This window comes from Capra hircus, chromosome 22 (genome assembly GCF_001704415.2).
Source record: "Capra hircus breed San Clemente chromosome 22, ASM170441v1, whole genome shotgun sequence".
Taxonomy (NCBI): domain Eukaryota; kingdom Metazoa; phylum Chordata; class Mammalia; order Artiodactyla; family Bovidae; genus Capra; species Capra hircus.
Window position 1 is genome coordinate 52,300,608 of NC_030829.1, and position 23,428 is coordinate 52,324,035.

The 23,428-nt window shown below is 56.1% G+C and overlaps 1 protein-coding gene across 1 annotated transcript; it reads right to left on the bottom strand.

The window, feature by feature from the left end:
• Positions 166-22,368, bottom strand: PTPN23 (protein tyrosine phosphatase, non-receptor type 23). The gene is made up of 25 exons (XM_018067067.1): positions 22,212-22,368; positions 15,135-15,209; positions 8,002-8,129; positions 7,741-7,817; positions 7,195-7,244; positions 6,971-7,102; positions 6,704-6,784; positions 6,486-6,617; positions 6,356-6,403; positions 5,981-6,037; positions 5,841-5,899; positions 5,611-5,690; positions 5,384-5,498; positions 5,230-5,295; positions 4,815-4,960; positions 4,291-4,602; positions 4,061-4,215; positions 3,821-3,972; positions 3,568-3,747; positions 1,778-3,479; positions 1,520-1,704; positions 1,329-1,433; positions 1,120-1,258; positions 932-1,045; positions 166-862 (listed from the first exon to the last, which is right to left on the bottom strand). Exons 1-25 carry the CDS (start codon positions 22,293-22,295, stop codon positions 383-385), a joined length of 4,854 nt encoding a protein of 1,617 aa, XP_017922556.1. The 5' UTR covers positions 22,296-22,368; the 3' UTR covers positions 166-382.

The following is a 23,428-nucleotide window of genomic DNA, read 5'->3' on the forward strand; positions in this document are numbered from 1 at the left end:
TTAGACCTTGCTCAGCTCACAGCGGCTCCTGCCAGGAGCCACATCAAGTCACAGGGCAGTTACAAGGTGGGGGGGGACTTGGCGCCAGCTCTAGACGCTCCTTGTGTAAGCAGGTCAGAGTGTGGAAGCCAGGGTGGCCTCCCAGGAGCAGCAACAGGCAGACACTGGCCACAGAACAGGTTTGTTTATTTGATAGCAAAGAGCTGAAAAACAGGTCCCACAGAGGAGCGGAGCCTGACCCAAGACCCGCTACCCCAGAGAAGTGCGGGCCGGGCCAGGCAGGGCTGAAGGCAGCAGGAATGAGAGAGAGACGGACCCAGGAGACGGTGTAGTGAGGACCAGGCGGGCACGCCCGGTCAGGTCTTGTTGAGTGTCCACCCAGTCAGGTCTTGTTGAGCGTCCAGAGCGGGTCCAGGAGGCTTAGAGGGTCATCGGTGGGCCGCGCAGCCCGCAGCCCCTGCCCGTTGTGGGCCTGCAGGAAGTCCTGCTTGCTCATGCGCTGCTTACCCCGCAGGGAGCCGTCCAGGGAGAAGGCCTCAGGCGTGAGGGAGGCCAGCAGCTCCAAGGAGGAGGAGGGCGGCCCCAGGATGGGGGCCTCAGGGACCGGCTGCTCCTCCTCAGGCTGGGGAGCCTCGGGCACGGGGGAAGAAAGGGGGGGTGGAGAGGAGGGGGGGAGTTGGGTGGACTCTGGGAGGCTGGGGGGCGGCGGGCCTGGGGGCTCCACAGGGCCTGGCAGGCTGGCCGCCGGGGAGTCCACGCCCCCAGGAGGCCGGATGCTGAGCTTGGCGATCGTGGCCTGGATGGAGCTGATGGGCACGTCCCCGCCAAGGACCAGGTCCTGGGAGTCCTGAGGAAGGTGATTCTGGGGAGACACGAGTGGGTGAAGAGGGTGCACAAGGTGCTCAGAGACCCCAGGAGGGGCCCCACTCACCTTCTGGGCAATGCCGGTGCCGGCTGTGGGCTTGCTGGGAGGGGGCATGCCGTGGCGCTGCAGCACCTGCTCCACGTGTCTCACCACCGCCTCGTGGCAGAACTTGAGGTGTAGCTGCGGGGGCACGCGGGCTGGTGAGCTGGGGCCGTCCCCCGGGGCAGGGCGCATGCCCGCCCACTGAGCCTCACCTTCTCCTGCAGCATGTGCTTCCTCTGCTGCCGCATGCGCCGCACCAGCTGGGGCAGCTGGGGGATCCCGCTTCCAGCCTCCACCTCCTGCACAGCCGCATAGAGCAGTGCGAAGGCCCCCGTGCGGCCCACTCCCGAGCTGCGGCCAGAAGATGGGGTCAGGCCGGCCCCCGGGCCCCCGAGGAGCCCTGGGAGCTGCCCACACCTACCTGCAGTGGACGACGACGGGCGTGTGCAGCGGGCGCTGATGCAGGTAGTGGGCATGCACCTCCTGGATAAAGTGCAGCAGGTGGCTGGGGCTGTCGGGCAGGCCTCTGCCGGAGGGATGAGGGGGTCTCTGAGCCAGACCTGGTCTGAGCCCACATCACCCCTCCCACCACCACCAGGGCAGCAGACGCACAACTCAGGCCACGTCGGGAAATGCAGGTGCACAAGGGAGCGCTTGAGGCTCTGGTCACGGAACTGCAGGCTCAGCACCCGCTCCACGTGCGTCTCAGTGGTGCGGACGCTGCTCAGGGCCAGGCTCAGGGCCCCGTGCACCATGGGCTGGCCCCGCTCAGTGGGAAAGTAGCGAGCCACCTTTTGCTGAGGCACAAACAGGTAGTTAGGGCTGGTGTCCCAGGGTCCCCACTGGGCGCCTACCCAGCCCCCCCCTCACCTTCTCCATCTCGGCCTCTGACACAAGCATGACGATGACCGACACTTTCTGCTCGTGCACCATGAGCCAGAAGTCGGCCGCTGTGCCAGGCAGGGGGGCTTGGGTGGCCACCAGGGGCGGGCAGTAGGGTGAGAGCCCCTCCACGCGGCTGGCGTTGATGTAGTCGTCCTTGCCGGAGCGCAGCACCACGCGGTTGCTGTCGTAGGGCATGACGTCCTGGTGCCGGTTCTTGAGCGAGTAGCAGCGGGCAATGGCGATGGAGCGGCCCCGGGCATCGAGCTCCTGTGCGTCTTGTAGCTCCCGCCACACCGTGTCCAGGGCCCCTGCGGCTTCCAGCTGGCCGCGGAAGGCCTCCAGCTCCTGCCGCAACTGCTGCAGCCTCTCGGGGCGCTCATAGGGGTCCCGCTCGATCAGCCGCAGGGCCTGTGGCCGCCGGCCCTCAGCCGCGTCCACCTTCGTGGGCTGCAGCAGGGGCTGCCCACCCCCAGGAGGCTGAGGGCCTCCGTGCTGGCTCTCAGGGCTGGAGGACAGCAGGTCAGCAGCGGCACTGCCTCGGCGCAGACAGGAGGGCGGCTCTGCCGCAGGGGGCCGTGGAGGCACGGGGCCCGGTCCTGGGGAAGGGGCGGGTGAAGGCACCAGGTGGGGAGTAGGGGCCGGCTGGATGGCAGGCGGGGGGCCTCTAATGGAGAGAGGGGCCGCCTGCGGGCCCAGGGGTCTGGGGGCAGGGGCAGGACCATAGGCCAGGGTGCGGTGGGGAGGCTGAGGGGGCCCCGCGCTGGGGAAAGGCAGAGCCCCAGAGTGGGGGGGCAGAGGGTCCTGAGAGGGCCCAGGGTACAGCTGGGTGTGCAGGGCGGGTGATGGCTGCCCCAGGACCCCAGGCTGAGGGGCAAACGGGTAGGGTGCCTGGGCGGGCATCAGGCCTGGAGCCTGGGGTGGGAAGACATGTGGGTGCTGGAGTGGAAGGGGCTGTGGGGGAGGCTGGGGTGCCATCCTTGGGGCTGGAAAGCCCGCAGGCACCCCGGGAGGGAAGTGGTGCTGGGCGGGGGGCGCTGTGAGGGGCTGCTTGGGCCCCATCGGGTAGGTGTAGGGCAGGGGCAGCGGCTGTGGTGGGGGGCCCGGGAAGCAGGCCTGGGGAGGGGCCGGGGCAGGGTTTGGCCGCGGGGCTGCGTGGCTGGAGATGGGGGCCTGGACACTATCCACGGTGGTGGTGGCTGGCCGAACCCCCATGGCCAACTCGTGGCCTGAGAAGTGGGGAGGGGGCGCTGAGGGGAGGCCAGCGAGCGGAGGGGGTGGCCCCACCGCCCCATAGGGGCTGCTCACCATGCCGTGCTGGGGTGAAGACCGGGGCACAAGGCCCAGCTCCGGGGCGTAGGCGGGGGCCGTGTAGAGAGCTGGTCCAGGGGCCACGGCCACCCCTGGGTGCCCCGGGGGCTGGGGAGCCCTGGGCTGCAGCATCTGGGTGGGGCCTGCATAGGTACCAGGCGGTAAGGCGCCAGAGAGGTAGTGGGGTCCTGGGCCTGCAGAGCTGGGGAAGGGGCTAGGAGGGAAGTGGAGTGGGGTGGCGGCCCCCAGGAAGGGTTCAGGGGGCAGACTGCGCAGCTCCTCAGGCAGGTCCCCAGCCTCCATTGCCTCGCCCTCCTCCCTGCGGGGCAGCAGCGGCTTTGGCGCTGTGGGCCGTGGCGGGGGCTTCTTCTTGAGCTCCCTGTCGGGTGAGCAAAGGAGAAGGGGAGTCAGAGCCCCCTCAGCCCGGCCTGGCTCTGCAGCTGTGCCCGGGGTGTCCCCACACTCACCTGTCCAGGAGTTGCTGGCGCGTCGCCTCTCGGGCCTGGCAGGCGGACTGTGCGCGCTCCAGGAGAGCAGCCACCTTGCTCTCCAGGTCTGCGTAGAAGTCCTTCCCCTCCTGGGACTTCTTCATCAGGTCTTCGTAGGCCTCATAGGAGGCCACAAGGCTCTGCAGCGTGGAGTTCCACCTGGCGGGCAGAGAGCGGGAGGTGAGCCGCTGCAGCCTGGCTCCAGGAGGCGGGCCCAGGGCCGGATACTGACTTCTGATCCAGGTCGCTGAGCACGCGCCGCACAGCCGCATACTGCACATTGGCCTCGGTCAGGGCCCGGAGGACGTTGTCCTGGGCGGCCAGGTTCTGCTCCAGGTACACCCGCAGCTGGTCGTACTTCTTCAGCTGCTCCTCAAACAGCTTCTGCGGGGGTGTGGGGAGGACGGGCGCTCAGGGCCTTGCCGCTGAGGCGGGGTGCCGAGAGCCAACCCGCCGCCCGCGCCCAGCCCACCTTCATCTCCGAGTGGTCGGCTGTCACCAGCGCCGCCGTGATGTCGTCCTTCTGGATGAGCTCTCGCAGCTGCTGCTCCAGGGACACACGCTGGTCCCGCATCTCCTGCACCTTGCCCAGGATGCGCTTCAGGTTCTGCAGCACCGCCCTGTCCTCTGGGAGCAGCGGCAGCGGTGAGGCCGGAGCCCTCACCCCACCCCAGACCGCCCCGTGGGGGTAGGAGGGCTCACCTGGGCTGAGGGCCGGCGAGGGCAGGGCGGCCCGCACCTGGTCCAGGGGGCCGCTGAGCAGCCGCAGGTTACCGACGTGCAAGTTCATGGCGCGGTGCAGCTCGCTGTTGGTGAAGGAGGCCTTCTCATGGACCTCCATGTACTTGGCCCACTCTCGCCTCACCTCTGCCAGCTCAGCCTTGGACACGGCCGTGCTGGCCACCGCCGGGCCCACTGCCTCCTGCAGCTTCTGTTCCAGCACCTCGTCCTCCTCCAGGAGGTCCCTGATGTCCTTCAGGGAGGCCTCCACGTCCGTGAACACCCCTGAGAGCACTGCGGGCGGGCACGGGGCGGGGGAGGGGGGCACGGGGCGATCAGCTCCTGGGGCACAACTGCCCCGTCACACGCACGTGCAGCTCAGTGCAGCCACAGGGCACGGGGGTGCTGGTTCACAGCTGCGGGTGGGTGTTGTGCCGGGGGAGGTGGGAACCTCCGTCCCTGCCTAACAGGGGACAGCAGGTGACCTCCACCTGCTCCATACTCACCCTGCATTGACTGGACGAGGTTCCTGACGGTGTCCGGGCGGACGCTGAGAGCCGCGCACTTCTCCATGAGCTGGGGTGGGATGTGGTTGTAGGCATCGAGGTTGTCCACTGTCTCAGGATCCAGCTGCAGTGAATCCATGAACTGGCTATGGGGCAACAGGACCAGGTGGGTGTGGGCTCAACCTCTCACATAGAAGGAGCACCCCCCGCCCCCCAAATGAAGCAACGTCCAAGGGCCTAGAAGCACAAAACCTACCCTGGGCACTGCTGGAAACGCACGAGGCCCTGGCCAGAGAGGCTGAGCCAGGAGCCTGCTGTTCCGTGGCCATTCACCACCCCCTCCCTCCCTCCGCCGCAGACTGCACTCGAGGATCCCACCCCCACCCCTAACCCCCCGCCTGGGCTCTGCACTCACTCCAGGACCTCGTTCTTGTCCTCAATCTTGGCCATCATCTCCCGGAGCAGCTTGGCCTTCTCCTCACTGCAGGAAGGGGACAGACCAATTTGTTGGCAGCCCATGTCTCTTGAGACACCCCAACTTGGGCTAACAGGGTTGTCTGTCCACTCACCTATATAGAGATGAGGCTTCATGCGCTGCCATTGGTACAAGTTTGGCAAAGATGTCAGGGCCCGTAACAGCAGGGTCTGTGGGGTTCACCGGCAAAGGCTTCACCAAGGGGGCACCTGGGAGGGAGAGGCAGAGTGTCCTGGAGACCAGGCCCACCCAACCTTGACTGCCTCTGTTGTGCAGCATCTTCGCCCCCTAGCCCATCCCAGGCTCCTTTCAGCTTCAGACCTTTCACAGGCTGAAGGGTGTCCAGTGCTGGGACAGCCTCGTGGTAGATGAAATCATTGTCCTTCTTGGCAGAATTGTACCTGGCATGGGAGGGGGGCAGTCCTGAGTTGTCAGCAGGGACCCAGGACCTCGCCCCTGCCATGTGGGCCCCTGCTCTCTGGCCCTGGTGGCTGCCTCCCAACGATGCAGGCAGCGAAGGAACCAGAGCCCCTCGAGGCCCAGAGACTCACTTTCCCCCAATGACGTCCATAGCGAAGCGCAGCGCGTCCTGCACAGTGTCGGGCTGGCCCTGTGGGGAGGAGCGGAGCTCAGTACAACCATGGCCGGCGCGAGGACCCCCTTGGCCTGGCCAGGCTCTCCCCATCATTACCTTGGCCAGCTTGATGGCTTCGTTGAGCTTGTCCAGGGCACTCTGGAAGTACGCGACCTGCAGGGGGCAGCAGAGCCTGGTCCAGCCTTCCGTGTAGACCCTGCTGCTCCTGCCTCCCCTGTCTGACCAGCAGGTAGCCCCGACGAGACAGGAGGCTGAGCAGCCACCACACGCCAGCCAGCCCACAGCACCAAGGTTAGTGTCTGCTTGCGGCTCTGCCCACAGTGCACACCTCCAGGCAGCCACTCAGAGGGGAGCCTGCCACGCCTGTCCCCTGGGGCGGCAGGGACCCAGGGTGAAAGGGGGGACCATCCCCGCTGGGGATCCAACGGGGCTGGAACAGCCTGAGTGCCCTCCTGGCCGCGGCTCGCTCACCTGCTCCCCGCACTTCTGCTGCTCCTCCGCCTGCTTCCCCATGTGCAGCTGGACGGAAGACACAGCCCTGCTTACCAGGGGGGCACCTCGGCGCCGGCCCGCCCCACCCCCACACCCGCGGCGCCCTCACGTGAGCCACAGCCGCGAAGTAGTAGATCTTCATCTGGACCAGCTTCTTCCAGTCCTTCTGGATCCGGCCCAGCAGCGAGGCAGTGTCGGGGTTCTCCAGGGCGCGGCATGCCTCTTTGTAGTAATCCACCACCTGGGGGCCGGGATGGGCTCTGTCGGGGACTGGGAGGAGGCCAGGCCTGGCCCCAGTCCCTGGAGGGCCACGTTCCCCGGGCCTACCTGTGCGCTGATGCGTGCCACCAGGAAGCTCTTCCTGTTGTCCAGCATGGACTTCTCCAGGAGGCACTCCTGTGCCTGGCCCTGGAACGGTGGGTACAGAGGCCCTCCTTCCTCACCGGGACAGACCACGCTCACCCCTCTCCGCCCAGCCTCCCCTCCAAGCAGCTCCTGACCCACCTGGGGCTCAGAGGGTCGCAGCCCAGGCCCCGGCTTGTCCCTCCCTGACCCGTGTGCCAGCGTCCGGCCCCAGTGAGGGCGGTTCCTCACCAGCATGAGGTTGGCGTTGAGAGTGAGGATCTGCCGGCTCATGTCCACGCTGTAGGCCTGGGGGAAGTGCTCCCTGAGGTAGGAGAAGGCGCCAGCCGCACACTGGAAGTGGGTGCAGGAGACCTTCATGCCCTGGGGGAGAGGGGCTGTCAGAGGCGGGGCCGCTCCAGGGTGGGCTTCACTCTGGAGCTGACAGCACTCAGCACACCGCCCCGCTTCCTCACCTCCTCAGACACCCGCTTGTCCATGGCCCCCAGCATGGAGTGTAGCGCCCCTGGGGAAGCAAGGAAGACGGGTCAGGGCTCAGCTGTGGCTACTGCCCATGTCGGCGCCCAGGCAGAGGCGGGGGGTGTGGGGAGCCAGTGGATCTGGGGGGATGGAGCTCCAGCTCTGCACCAGGCAGGAACGGGGTAGGGAAGGGGCCCTCGTAGCCTCTGCTCTGCAGGCTGAGGCTGCACCAGCAGGGTTGATGGCAAGGCCAGCCTAGGCCAGCCTTGGTCTCCTCCCGCCAGAAGCAAACCTGAGCCACCAGGGGTTCGAGGGGAGATGGGGTGTCCAGACAACGAGGGGAGGCCACCTCTGTGCCCGGAGCACACAGCAGCAGCTCCAAGAGCAGGCAGCCTAGCAGAGCCTCCCACCGGGGGGCTCCCTGCAGCCCAGGAGGCAGGCAGAGCTGCGGGAAGGCAGGACAGGGCCAGGATCCAGGTGTCTTCTGCTCTAAGGGGCAAGGCCAGGAGCAAGGGGGCCCTGGGGCAGGGGAGGCAGCTCACCAAGGTTGTAGAGAATGCAGGCCTGCTCGTACTTGATGTCCTCGTGAGCCACAGACTTCCCGGAGAAGATCTCAGTCCTGGGGACAGGCCACCACAGTTGTGAGGCGGGAGCTGGTGAAGCGAGCCTCCTCCCAGTGCAGGGCGGGAGGGAAGGAGGACTGGGAAAACCCCCCAAGCAGCTCCCCGTCCTCTACAGCAAGGAAACGGGGAGGGGAGAGGGGCACCCTCCAGGATTCCCCGGCTCTGCCCGCCCGCGCTCACCAGGTGACAGAAACAGCGGCCTCCTGGCCCGAGCCCATGGGGACCCGACTCTGCAGGTAGTGGAGCTGGCCCAGGTACTTGCGGAGGACACTGCAGCCCTCGAAGTCACGTGGGACACGGACAGCGTTCTGCGGGAGGGTGAGAGGAGGCCGACTGTCATTTGGAGCGGAAGACACGCCTGTGTGCCCACAAATGCCCGGACGGACACGTTGGAGCTGGTGGACTGTGCAGCGTAAGAAGCCAAAGGAAGCCCACAGCCACCTGCAGTCACTGCACAACCAGCCCGCCGGCCAGACGCTTCCACCAGATCGGCTCCACTTCTCCACAAAACATGCATTAAAATTTTTATTGTACTTAATGTTTGACCCATATCTCTATATCTAAAAATATGAGGTACAATAGCCGTGAAAACTGAAGACAAGGCTCTCTACTGACATGTCAACATGTCCATAACACATTTACTATTGGGGAGAAAAAAATCATCTAGCAGATAAGCAACATAATCTCACTGTTGAAAATAATACAGAAATAGATCCATCTAGTTATACAAAGTGAAAAAAATCTAGACAGTTCCATACCAAAGAGATAAGTGATCCCTGGATAAACTCTGTACATATATACAGGGACATCTTTGATTATATTATATTGGTAAGTAAACTCTCCCCTCAAATGTTAGAACAGTAATAAAATATGAAAAATCAGATTGCTGTTCACCTAAAGCAACACTGCAAATCAATCCACTGTACGTATATATAAACTTTTTAAACAAATAGAAGAAGAAAGGCCTGCAGTATTCCCCTCAAGCCTCGGTGACCTGGGTTGCTGTCACATCCTCACAGCCTGAGCAGGCTTGGGTCCCAGGGCTGAGGGCACTGGGCAGTCTGGGGCAGCCAGTGAGCCTTCCTTGGATCTGTACTGCCTGGTTGACCCCAAACTCCAGATCCAGGCCGGCCCTCCCATAGCTACTGCAAGCCTACAGCACCCCAAAACTGGTGGACATTCTGGGGTTCAAGAGCTGTGAAAAGTCAACCCTTTCTTCATATCTCCTCGTGGGGTTCCCACTTCAGCCTCCTTCCTTAAAGTCCATCCACAGACCTTTGGCGGCACCCCCAGCAAAGCACCTTTCTGCGGTTACGCTGACTGGTGGGTGAAGGGTGAGGAAGCAGTAGTGAGACGCAAGGGCTTGCGTATTCTCTGTGCACTCTGCACTCTAATTACAACCCAGGAACCCAACTCTCTCCTGAGGCTCTGACTGCTCCAGAGACTAAAGCTGGGTCTGAAGAAATGCTGCCATCTTGTGGCCGTTTCTGGTAACAACAACTGGAAAACCTGTGCTTAAGAACACATAATATTCACAAGGCCTGTGAGACTCTTTTAAAAAGACACCTATGCTCTAGAAATAGCGGTAGGTAAGAATTCGTTAGCAATGGCTTTCAAAAGCCAATTTCCAAAGTAAATCTTACTCATCCTTAGAAAGTAAAAACGCACATAAAAATACCTTTACCACTCCTAATTCTTAAGAGAAGTGCAAATCAAAATGACGATGAGGTATCATCTTTCAGTACTCAGCCCAAAGTCTACAAACAGTAAATGCTGGAGAAGCCGTGGAGAAAAGGGAACCATCCTACACGGCGGCTCGGCTATGGGAATGTAAACTGCTAAGAGCTGCCATGGAGAAGGCTACAGTTGCAGGTTCACAAACGGAGACAAGCGACCAGCCCGTGCGGCAATCCATTCCTAGGAGTGATGCAGAGAACACCATCCTTCAAAAGACACGTGCACCCAACGCTCACTGGGACACTGTCTACAACAGGCGAGGATGCAAGCGTCCAAAGCCTACAGCCACACACCAGCTGACACAAGGTTGGCTACGTGCACACAGTGGACGAGCAGCCACAGAAAAGAATGCAGAAGTGTCACTGGCAGCAACCTGGATGGATCTGGAGATGACCACCCCAGGTCAGTCAGATACGGAGAGAAGAATATTCTGTGACATCACAGATGAAGAACTGGATGCAGATGAACTTGCCAAACAGCTGCTCTTGACTTACTAAACAAATTTAGGGTCATAGAAGGACAGCTGGAGAAGACGGAGATATAGAACACTTTGAATGAGATATACGTAATTAAACATATATAAGCTATGCATGCTTTATACTATATATAAAGTGTATACTATGTATACACATAACATTAATACGCTTATCTATAAGCTGAACAAAAAGGTCCAACCGAATAGTACATGGAAATCTGCTCACCACTCTGTGATGATGTATATGAAAATAGAATGGGAAAAAGAATTGCCATATGCATATGTGAATCATGTTCCTTGTATCTCAAGTACATACACAATTGTAAATGAACTCAAAGAGAGAATAAAACTGCATTAAAACAAAAAACCTGAAACAACCGCCTGCTCTATTCCCATGAGGCCTCGGTAACCTATACTGGGTCACACGTCACCCACCCAGGCAGGCTAGGGTTCCCGGGTGGGAGCGCACTGGGCATGAGGCAGTGGGCAGTATATGCCAGAAACAGAGCAGCCCCTTGGATGGAGAGCCTGGTCCACTCTGGGCAGCCCAGTAACTCCAGATCCGCATGGGGGAACCTACTCCAGAATTTGTAGTAACAGTGCACGAAGAAAATAATCCAGGGGAAGAAAAAACATACATGTATCGCACTACATCAACCAACCAGAGCGCAGGAAAAATAAACATGAAAAATATTCTCTATGCACTGATAAGTTTGAAATGAAATTTAAAATGAACAAAATGACAGAGTGTAAAAATACTGGACAAACATGCAGCACAGCTTTACAATGTAGTAATAGCCCCTGCCCACCCGCAAAAAAAAAAAAAATTAACTTGGGCCACTGGTATCACCATACAGAGACCATACACCACGTTACAAAGTGAACCCACACGCAGGACCCATCACAGGATAACCACAAGATGTGATGTCTCAAAACTGGTAACAGGACCTACGTGACAGAACGCAGGCAGACGGATAGGAAACGGGTATATTCAAAGGGTAAGACACAGGTACAACCCTCAAGTAGGGGAAATACATTATCCGAAAGACTCATGCTACAGCAACGGGCAACCTATCCCACACTGCGGGGTCACAACGTACAAAGGCAATGAACGAGCTGCGTATACCCGGCTACCTCATTTAGGTACACTCCACCAATAAAAAGTATGTTAAAAATATTCTATGCATTGATCAGCTCCAAATGAAACATCAAGTAAAGAACTAAGTAACAAAAAGAGTCTCCTACAAGGCCTTCAGGCCTCAGTGACAAGGTCTGGCTGTCGCATGCCTGGGTCTGGGCAGCCCTGGAATCAAGGCGGGACTGCGTGGCTGACGGGGAGCTGGAGAGGACAAGCCAGCCAGTGAGCCTCCCATCTGCCCCTGGAGGGCCTGAGCCCTCTGGGTGGAACCACCATCTGCAGATCCAGCTGGGCCCTCAAGTACTTAAACCAAGCAGGCACTCCCAAAGGACCGTGGAACCTCTGAGCTGAAAGAGGGCCTCCAGGTCGCCTCCTTGTGCTGGGCATCCCGCCTGCAGCCTGAGACTCGGACCACCCAGGAACGACAGCACCTAACGGCACCTTGATTCCACAGGGGGGGATGTGTTTTGAGGGTGAAAGGTGAGGGGAAAGGGACCACAGCCCTTCAGTGTTTTTCTGGGACGTCCCCGTCTATTTGACAGCCCAGGAGCAGGACTTTCCTTAAGGCTTTCTGCTGGAGTAACCAGTCGGGCAGGAAAGGTGCTGCCGTCTTGTGGCCGTTCCCGGTAATAGCAACTTGAAGACCTGTGCTTGTGTCTGCTGCGATTGTCAATGACATGTGCCCTCCAGAAATGTCCTGAGGTGGGTAATCGAAACAGAATTCAAAAAGGGGCCCACTTTCCAGAGCTCCTACTCATGGGGTACAAATTGGACTCAGGCTCTTTTAAAGGAAAGCCAAGGAACACAGCCTCCCCATGGCTAATCAGCAGGGAAATTCACATGAAAAGTACAAGGTACCACCTTCTCCTGCTCAGAATGGACATCAACAAAAAGACTATTGACCAAAACCGGGAGAGAGCAGGGAGAAAACAGAAGGCCCCAAAGATACGGGGAGAAACGGAAACTGGCAGCAGGCACTATGAAAACCCAGAAGAAGGGTCCCTAAGGGCGGAGACTGACAGCCCTTTACATGATCTGGCAGGCCCACATGAGGCTGGATATCAAGGGGACAACCCCTGATCAAAAACACCCACAGATGGTGTCCTTTCCTGAAGCAATAGAATAACTGAGACATGGGCAGAAGCAAAATTTCCAAGCACAAGGGCCTGGAAAAAAAAATTAGTACAGCCTTACAGTGTAATAATATCAGGCCGAACACCCCCTCCCCCAAAAAATGAAAGTGGGCCATTGGTAACATCATACACAGATCAAGACACAATGTTACAAAGTACACTAAGAAAGACAGAGAAAGGAACCCATCACAGTACAACCACAAGAAGTGATGTCTGAAAACTGATACACGGGAACTATGTGACAAAAGGCACGCAGATTTTCTCACATAAAAAATGAACTGATTTTACCAGAGGCAGACAAAGAGGAAATGAGGAATAAGTTCAAAGGGTAAGACACAGTTACACACACTCAGCTAGGGAAAATAGATCGTCAGGAAACAGTCTCATGCTACAGCAATGGGCAACCTATTCCACACTCTGGAATATAACGTACAAAGGCAATGAGTAAGTAGAAAGTAAACAACAGGCGCATGTATCTGGCTACCTCATTTACGTACACTTGGCACCCCACTCCAGTACTCTTGCCTGGAAAATCCCATGGATGGAGGAGCCTGGTAGGGTGCAGTCCATGGGGTCACTAAGAGTCGGACACGACTGAGGGACTTCACTTTGACTTTTCACTTTCATGTATTGGAGAAAGAAATGGCAACCCACTCCAGTGTTCTTGCCTGGAGAATCCCAGGGACGGGGGAGCCTGGTGGGCTGCCGTCTGTGGGGTCGCACAGAGTCGGACACGACTGAAGTGACTTGGTAGTAGTAGTAGTAACCAATAATAAATATGACGTCAAAAATACTCTATGCACTGATCAGCTCCAAATGAAATAGCAAATAAAAAAGAACTAAATGACAAAAAAGAGTCTACTACAAGGCCTTCAAGCCTAGGTGACAAGGTGTGGCTGTCGCATGCCTGGGGCTGGGCAGCCTTGGGATCAAGGCGGGACTGCATGGCTGGCCCAGGGAGCTGGGGACGACAAGTCAGCCAGTGAACCCCCGATCTGCCCCTGGAGGGCCTGAACCCTCAGCATGGGACCACCATCTGCAGATCCAGCTAGGCCCTCAAGCACTCAAACGAAGCCAGGCACTCCCAAAGGATGGTGGAAGCTCTTAGCTCAAAGAACACCTCCAGGGCGCCTCTTTGTGCTGAACATCCCATCTCCAGCCTCCATCCTGACATTCGGCCCACCCATGAACAATAACACCTAAGCACCTTGATTCCAGGGGGTGGGACGTGTCTGGAGGGTTAAAGGTGAGGAGAAAGAAGCAAGGGACCCCAGCCCTTCAGTGTTTTTTGGGACATCCCCCTCTATTTGACAGCCCAGGAGCAGGACTTTCTCCAAGGCCCCGGTTGCCAGAGTCACCAGTTGGGCAGGAAAAGTGCTGCCATCTTGTGGCCGTTTCCCGTAACAGCAGCTTGAAACCGGTGCTTTGGAACACACTCAAGACGCATTTTCAAGGCTTGCTGGGCTCTCAATGACACGTGCCCTCCCGAAATGTCCTGGGGTGGGTAATCAAAACAGAATTCAAAAAGGGGCCCACCTTCCAGAGCTCCTGTTCACCAGGTACAAATTGGTCTGGGACTCTTCTAAATGACAGCTGAGGAACACTGCCTCTGCATCGCTAATCAGCGGGAAAATTCACATGAAAGCTACAACAGGGTATCTCCTCCCCAGCTCAGAATGGACATCAACAAAAAGACTACTGACAGAGCAGGGAGAAAACGGAAGGCCCCAAAGATGTGGGGAGAAACGGAAACTGGCGGCAGGCACTATGAAGACCCGGAAGGAGGGTCCCTAAGGGCAGAGCTTGACAGCCGTTTACATGATCCGGCAGGTCCACATGAGGCTGGATATCAAGGGGACAACCCCTGATCAAAAACACCCACGGATGGTGTCCTTTCCTGAAGCAACAGAATAACTGAGACATGGGCAGAAGCAAAACTCCCAAGCACAGGGGCCTGCAGGAAAAACACATGCAGCAGGGCTTTACAGTGTACTAAGATCAGCCCCGCCCAGAACGAAGCGGCGCCACTGGCGACACAGACTCACACACACGCTACAGAGCGCCTAAGACGAGAAGGGATCCATCCAGACAGCCACGAGCGGCAACGTCTGAAAGCTGACACCCACGAGCTTTCTGGCAAAGGTCGCCAATTGTCACTCAGAAAACAAGCTTATTTTACCAGAGGTACACCTAGAGGAAACGAGGGATATATTCAAAGGGTAAGACATAGCTACACACACTCAACTAAGGATAACAGACCATTGGAAGATACCTATGCTACACCGTAGCGCAACCTACTGTGCACTCTGTAATCATAACGTACAAAGGCAAATTGTGGGTCGGGAAAAAGGTCATTTATTGAAATAAGCCAGTCCCATTCAGCTAGTCAAACATCAATCCAGGAGATCAAACCAGTGAATCCTATTGGAAATCAACCCTGAATATTCACTGGAAATACTGTTGCTGACATTGAATCTAAAAATTAGGCCACGTGATGCAAAGAGCCGACTCATTGCAAATACTCTGATGCTGGGAAAGACAGGGCAGAAAGAGAAGGACTCAGAGAGCATGAGATGGCTCAATGGTATTATCGACTCAATGGACATGAGTTTGAGCATCCTTCAGGAGACAGGGAAGGACTTGGAAGCCTGGCATGATGCAATCCATGCGGTCCCAAAGACTTGGATACGACTGAGCAATGACAACAGTTTATATATTTTCCATCATTCTGCTTTTACAGAGGAAAAATGATTGAATTTAAGTAAGAACAGTTTTATCTCCCAATCAAACCAATTCTGTTCACACCTGTGTAAAAACACTGTCCTCCTACCTGTCTGAGCAACTCCAGTTTCTTCAGTTCCTCATTGTAGGCTTCTGGATTCTCCCCATAATTCTTCAGGACAAACTAGAGAGAGAGAGGGGGAAGGCTGTGAACCAGGCACAGAGCATCGTTCCCTGCTCCAGCTTCTGCCCTCGGAGTCCTCGGCAAGCACCAGCCACGGCTCTGCCAGCATCTCCTCTCCTGCCCCACTGGGAACTCGGCCTCTGTAGCAAGGCAGCACCGAGACACTTTCTGGGGCAGCCTCCTTTTTTGAGCAAAATGGAAAATACACCTGCACAACCTGGCTGGAATCCCCTGGCTGGCCCTCACCATGCTGCTGTCCTCCCCACCAAACCCAGAACTGGGCCAGCTCAGGAAGTCGGGGAACTCAGTCAGCTGAAGTGGGATCCTACTGAGCATTCGTAAACGGGCCCCGAGTTCAAGCCTCCCTTGTGTCTGGGGCCCCGCAGGGGCCCAGGATCACCATCGTAATCCCAACCCACCAGCCAATGTCGGGAAGAGAGTCACAGGAGAGTGAGTGTGCAAAGCCTTCCCCACCAGCCCGCCCTCCTCGGGAAAGGGTTCACCAGCGTCCTCCTCGGTGAGGAAAGGCCTGCGGCAGGTGTGATGGGAATGATCTGGGAATGATCGGGGAAGGGAGGAGGGGAGGTTACTCCGCATAGCAGAGGCGGGGCTGGCACGCCCGCCCACAGCAGGACTGACTCTCATGGACGGTGGGCACACCCACCAGCCTGGAGGCGGGGCCTGGACCACCAAGACAACACACACATCGTGGCAGCTCCGCCACTCCTGCTGGGGGACCTGGCGTCTGGGTCAGCAGTCTCGGGGCCCAGGTCCGTCACCCCACATGCACTAAGGGCACCAGCCCCCAAGGCTCCTTAAGGCCCAGCCAAGGTCTGTGAGGCAGAGAAGGGCGGGGATGGCCTGCTCTCTCCAGCGGCGGCCCACCCGTCTCCTGGGCCCCTCCCCAGGGGCTGTGACACGTGGCCACGTGGTGAGCCCACGGGAACCTGGGAGGCCGTGGGACCACGTTAGCCGCCTGGCAGGGAAGCGAGAGGACGGACAGGCAGAGGGAAGCAAGTCCTGAGCTTCCTTCAGCTCCATCTGGCCACAGCTCCAAATCTCTGAGCCCGACCCTCTTCCAGTGGTTTTACCTCCTGCCAGTTCGCTATCCCCGTCCACCTCCGGCCGGGACTCCCCACCCCGTCAAACCCACCCCTCATCCGATGGTCAGATTCGTCTAACATGACTCCAGTGTTCCTCTTGGCTTTATATCCTTCTGAAACACACGCACTCCTGGGGGAAAAAACAATAAAGCCCAGCTTGCTTTGCTCAGGACAGTGAGATTATGGGGAAAGAGCTATAATCTAAAGGAAAAAAAAAAAAAGTAGTCTGAGAAGAATGTGCACAAGAGTGCTTCCGCAAACCTCCAGGACCAGACCCTTCAGAGCAGAGCTCACGGCCCTGCACAGTCAGCTCCCAGCAGCGCCGGCTCCCAGGGACACCCAGCCAACAGCACTCTGGAATGACCGCTCTCGGCTCTCAACGCTTGTCCACAGGTTGCCCCCACCACTTTCTCTGCTAACACTCAGCTAAAATATCACTTCCCGTAGCATCAGCTGCTGCTCTCCCCACGTTCAGGAAGTGCCTCCATCAGACTGTGCGCCTCCCAGCAGCGACATGTCAGCAACCACCCCCGCCCCAAACAATGAGTCTGTCGGGAATGGCAGGGGCCTGATTTGATGTGTTCGATCCTCAGCAAACAGCTGCCTTTACAGGAAATGCACAGGATGGATGAGCACACTAAATAAGGCCACAGGAGGCACTCAGAAAAACTGGGACGGTGTGACAATTTACCCAACACTTACCTCAGTCTCCGTGAAAGACAAGTACCATTAAGGGGGCGAGAGGGGAGCAGACTATTGTAGATTAAAAGACATTAAAGAAAAAAAAAAGAACAACTACCCTATGAGAACCGTGATTGGATCTGAATTTGGAAAAAAACAGTTATAAAGGATGTCTGGGGATAACAGGTGAAATTTAAATATAAAACATAGTAGAAAATGGTTGTGGATTTTCTAAGGTATGATGAAAACAGTATAGTTAGACACGAGAAAATTCTCTTAGGACCTGCTGATACGGGTACAACTTACTTTCAAAGGTCCATGGAGGTGGGTGGGTGGGTGGGTGGGTGTGTCTGTGTGTGTGTCTGTGTGTGTCTGTGTGCGTGTGTGTGTGTGTGTGTGCGTCTGTGTGTGTTTACAGAGAGAGAGAACACAAATACGGTGCAATGTAACTATTACCATCGTCGTCATTTAGTTGCTAAGTCACGTCCAACTCTTTTTTGCATGACCTCATGGACTGCAGCCCACCAGGCTCCCCTGACCACGGGATTTTTCAGGCAAGAATACTGGAGTGGGTTGCCACTTCCTTCTCCAGGGATCAAACTCGCTCCTCCTGCATTGGCAGGCGGATTGTCTACCACTGAACCACCAGAGAAGGCCAACTCTCAAAATTAAGTAGAGGGAATTTGGGCGAGCACTGCATTATTCTTTCAACTCTTCTGTAGGTCTGAAATCTGGAAAATGAATGTCTTAAGAGCTGCTGAGGGAAATCTTGGGTGGTCTAGCGGTTAGGACTTGGTACTCTCACTGCTGTGGCCCAGGTTCAAACCCTGATCAGGGAGCTGAGATCTCACAGGCCAAGCGATGTGGCCAAAAAAAAATGAGTTGCTGAGCTAAATGATACCAAAAAAAACACTTTCCTTACATCATCATTTCTTAGCCTCTTGTTGGATCCTTTGAGAACATAAAAGCCACAAAACAATCTCCCCACCAATGTCCATCTATGCATAAATGTAAGGATCTGCCAACATGTTCAGGGGGTTTACAGACACGCTGAAGCCCATTTATGGGCTCTTGGTTTACAATCCTCGCTGTGATCTAGCCAATCCCTCACCCCGCCTGTCCCCCAATTCACAGACATAAAATGTGACCTGAGCTATAGGGTAAAACTTGACTATCTAAATAGGAACATGTTCTTTCTCCGATTAACTCCCTTCTCATAGGAGGCTTCTGTTTGCTCACCCCGAGGCGACAGTGAAAGTGGAGCCCAGAGGCCCTGTGGGACAGAGGCCGAAGGGATCTGAGTGACATCTGAGAGTCCCAGAAACAAGGCTTCAGCTGCCACCGCTGGGAACACCTGCCCTGCGGTCACGCAGTGGTGACGGGGTGAGAGATGATGCCTCTGATCGCAGCAAACTGTCCGCGAAGAAGGCTGTCCACCTGTCCTATTCCTCCTCCAAGATCTGCAGCAAACACAGAGCTCCTGCCCACGGGCCAGACACTTGCCAAGTGCCCAGTAAGTCACTCAGCCCTAATAACAACCCAAAGAGGTAGACAGCATTGTCGGCCCCATTTTACAGCTGAGGAAACTGAGGCAAGGGAAGTAAGACACTCGCCAAGGTCACAGCACTAACCACCAACAGAGCACCAACTGGAAACCCGGAGTTTGGGCTCCAGAGCCCATATTCTTGACCACACATCAGACCAATCCATTTCTATTTTTTAAACACAGTTCTCATAAAACACCAAAAAAAGGGGAAGTGAAAACAAATCTCCAGCCACAAGGTGAGTCAATGCAGCAGAGAGGTGATTTTTTAATCTCTGACAAAACCCTCTGTGGCTTGATCACTCACTCCCCCTACTACACAGAGGTGAGAGGCGGCTGAAGGTTCGAGAGTAAAGGACAGAGACCTTCTCTCAGACAGTGTCCCTACAGCACAGACTTCTGCAGAGCGAGAAACAAGGTCTGGTCAGGACATAAGTGTCGCCACAGAGCCTGAGAAGGCAGGCCCTGCAGCAGGCAGAGCCTGGACCTCGGCAACACGGATTAGGAGTTAAGATACTAGAAGATGCCGCCAGGACCCCAGCACACCTACACAAACGCCAGCCAGTTGGGGCTGAGAGGGCCAGGGGCCCTCCCGAGCCCAACCAGGCTTTGGAGAAGCTGGGCTTCTTTTTTCCTGAGCAAACAATGAGACCTGTGAACAGTGTCATGTTGAAAGCATGTCCAGGGTTCAGAGCCACTGGGAGGAAAAAGCAGGGAAAGAAGTTATAAGTTACAAATACACAGGCTGGAAAGACTTTTTCCAAAGACAAACACCAAAACAGAGGAAGTCCTGGCTGTGCCCCTAGGTTGCTGTGAGACCAGAGCTTGGTTTTGCACCTGTAATATGGTGTTCATAGTAGCTGCTTTTGAATTGTGGTGAAGACTCTTGTGAGTCCCCTGGACAGCAAGAAGATCAAACCAGTCAATCCTGAATATTCATTGCAAGGACTGATGCTGAAGCTCCAATACTTTGGCCACTCGATATGAAGGGTCGACTCACTGGAAAAGACCCTGATCCTGGGAAAGACTGAGGGCAGGAGGAAAAGGGGCGACAGGAGGAGAAGGCTGGATGGCATCACCGACTCAATGGACATGAGTTTGAGCAAGTTCTGGGAGATGGCGAAGGACAGGGAAGCCTGGCGTGCTGCAGTCCATGGGGTTGAAAAGAGCTGAACAAGACTTACCTACTGAACAACGACAATTACCCGCTCTAACTCACAGAGATGTCATAGGACTTGAGCTATTTCCTAAACAGAGAAAGAGGATGCTAAGCTCAAAGTGTTGTTTACAATATGCCAAGGCCTGTACTGGGGACTCAAATGCATTAACTCTTTTTTTTTTAAGTATATCTTGTTTTTCTCTTTTTATTTATTTTATTTTTGGCTGCATTAGGTCTTTGCTGCTGTGCTCCGGCTTTTTGTAACTGCTCTGCTATAATGCGTAGGCTTCTCATTGTGGCGGCGTCTCTTGTCGCAGAGCACAGGCTCTGGGCCCAGGGCTTCAATAGTTGTGCCACGTGGGCCCTAGAGCCCAGGCTCAGTAGCTGTGGCACACGGGCTTAGCTGTCCCAAAGCATGTGGAATCTTCCTGCACCACGGATCAGACCCATGTCCCCTGCATTGGCAGGCAGATTCTTAACTACTGGACCACCAGCAAAGTCCCTGCGTTAACTCTTGATGCTTGTAAGCTTATAAGCATAGTATTAGTTCTGTTACAGGTGAGAAAAATGAGGCCCAGATTAGTGAGGTAATCATCTGTAACAGCTGACGTCACTCAGCTATTAAGTCGAAAAGGTGGGACCTAAACCAAAGTTGGCCTGATTCCAGTGTCTATACTATTTCTGTGACATTACTCTGCCCTTTTACCAAGAAACCAATGGCCCAGAATTCTGTAGGCAGATGAAAGTGAAAGTCACTCAGTCATGTCCAACTCTTTGTGACCCCACGGACTATACAGTCCCTGGAATTCTCCAGCCCAGAATACTGGATCGGGTAGCTTTTCCCCTCGCCAGGGGATCTTCCCAATCCAGGGATCGAACCCAGGTCTCCCACATTGCAGGGGGATTCTTTACCAGCTGAGCAACCAGGGATAGATGAGATCACCAGATCCTGACATTCTTTTGCAGTAGAAAAATGGAAACCAGAGATCAGCAATGGCAGTTCTAGAACTCTGAGCCAAACTTCCTAATTCTTGACACAGGGTCAAGATTTTGTTTCACTTTCTCTGGTACTAACATGGTCTCATTCCTCTGTGTATTCTTTTTTCCCACCATGGATGATGGGAGTATTTAGCTTCTGTTCTTAATTTGATATACATCTTGGAATTAAAACAGTAGATGGAAAGGAGACCAAACTTTGGGAAAGAAGTAAAATTCTGGAACTTTAGATCAATTAACCTAATTTCTCGGATGTCTCCATTGGCCCATTGGGGCCTGGGGTTTGATTCCTGGTCAGGGAACTAAGATCCCATAAGCTGGGAAGCTCAGCCAATTTTTTTTTTTTTTCAATCTAATTTTCTGGTTTTACAAATGAGGAAAAAGATGCCCAAAGAGATTAAATGATGGACTCAACGGAATACAAACTGTTAGTGTCTGAACGAAGGCAGGGGCAGTGTGAACCGAGAAAGGGAGAGCTTCTTGGAAAACTTCTTCCCCGACCCATTTTCTTTCTTCTATTTTTTTTTCTTCTCCACCACCTTACTCATTGGGGCTCCGTCAATATTCAGGCAGCAGCCACATTAAACCCACAAGGATGTCAACCTGCAGCAGCCTCCTGGTTGTTCCTTTTCACTTCTGCTCTGTCCTTCAACGGTACCAGACAGTCCTTCCCAAGGCAGATGTCTCACAGGGTACCTGATGCCCAGTCGACACACCTGGTCCTGCTTTGTACCAGCCACACCTGATCTCCCCACAGCGATCCCTTGCCTCCCTCAAAGCCAAAACTGCCTGTCTCTTCCATCCAAATGAGGAGTAAACAAAGGACTGCTAGGGTCGCTCTGGAAGCTACAATAGTATTTATCCCCTCTGCGCAGTCGCGAAAGCAGTAACGCTCCCCTAAAAGTTGTATCTTTTGGTCCAAAGGGGCTCCAGATTACGGTTCTTCTTCTGAGACCAGACAGAATTGCACCAAGCGTTAGAGCGACTCCAATCGCAGAGGTCAGGCTGGCCGGGGCCTTAAAACACATCCTGAGCCATCCTCGGCGTCCGTCCCAGTCCGGTCGTAGACGGACAGCACAACGAAGGCCAGGCACAGCCTTTCCACCCTGACGGTTAAGGAGGGCCACCCACCGATTCTCCCAGGGCGGTGCTGGCGTGGATGCGGGGAGGAGCAGAACTAGGTTCAAAGCGTCACACCGAGGAAGTGAGGTGCCTCGGCGGGGACCGCGGAGGGCCGGGGGACGGAATCGGAAAGCAGGTTCCGATCAGACAGCGGGGGCTACCCGGGGCTGGTGGGGTCGGGGGGAGGGGAGGGAGACGCTCTTCGAGCGCGCAGGGATCAGACAAGGTGCGATGGGGGTGCGCCAGGCGAAGGAAAGCCAGTGGAGGCCCCTCCTGGCCTCACCCGACCCCGCGACAGGGCCTGGGGAGATGATAGACGCGCAGGGGGCGTCACGCGCCGGCGGACGGAGAGACGCGGGAGAAAAGGGGAGGGGGCGGGGAGGAGGAGCGGCCCTCACCTTCTTTACGGCTGGCTGAAAGTGGAAGTCACCGGCCTCTTTCAGGTCCAGCCAGATCATGGGCATGCGGGGCACGGCCTCCATGGCCTCAGGCACGCGCCGGCCCCCCGGCCGCCCCCCAAGCTTTCGCAGCTGCAGGCTCAGCCACGCACCCCGCCCCTCCACGCCGGAAGTCACTTGTCACGCGGGGATGAAAAAAATGCCCCTACTGCCTGCTGGGAGAGGCTGTCTCCGCCCGTGTAGGCTTTTGCGCATGCTCATTTCCAGCTGCGCATGCTCAGTTTCTTGCACGCGGGCACGTGTAGAGGGCAAACCTCCAGCCCGAGGCGAAAGGGTTTCTGGGAGTCGTAGTCTATCTGCATCTAATTGCTAAGCGGGGAGGTAACTGGTTTCTTCTTCCTGGGCAAAGTAGACCGCAGGGACCTGGCTCGGGCTCCAGGCGCTCCCCACTCAGGGGAAGGACATTAGAGAACGTAGCCATAGACTTGTAGACCCTAAGTAGTGTCGCGGGCCTTGGTAGATGGGGTCAGATGCTCTGGTAGAGATAACGTGGTGGCGGGCCACCCCCAGAAGAAGTGACTTAAAAACAGCCTTGGAGTAGGGGCTGCCTGGCCAAGGAGACAGGGCTAACAAGCAAAGGCGTGGCACCCCAGGTGTCGAGCTTTGGAACAGAGGAGTGACTGGTTGAAGACTGGCACGCTCGGCTGAGCCTGTAAGACCGGGCACTGCCTAAGAGACGGCCAAGTCCGTTTTTGATGATGGGGAGAGAACTGGTAAACGAAGTGTAAAGCGTAAGGGGAAAAAAGAGAGATAGAGAGGCCTAGAGTGATGGGGGTGGGGATGACTATATACAGCCTCGCGAATGCCTTTCAGTCTGGAAGGGGACCAGGGAGCAGAGAACAGTTATTAGCTCTGAAGAGATGACCTGTAGAGCAAGGATTTTAAAATCATGTGTATATTACCTAGCTTTAAAAACTCGTAAAATGGAGAATGGTTTGTTGGGGCAAAAGTAGAAGGAAGGAAATGAGCGAGGACGTTTGCAACCATGGACTGTAGCCCACTAGGCTCCTCTGCCTCTGAAATTTTCTAGGCAGGAATACTGGAGTGAGTTGTCACTTCCCACTCCAGGAGAATCTTCCCAGCCCAGGGATCGAACCCATGTCTCTTACATCTCCTGCATTGGCAGGTGGATTCTTTCATACTGTGCCACCTGGGAA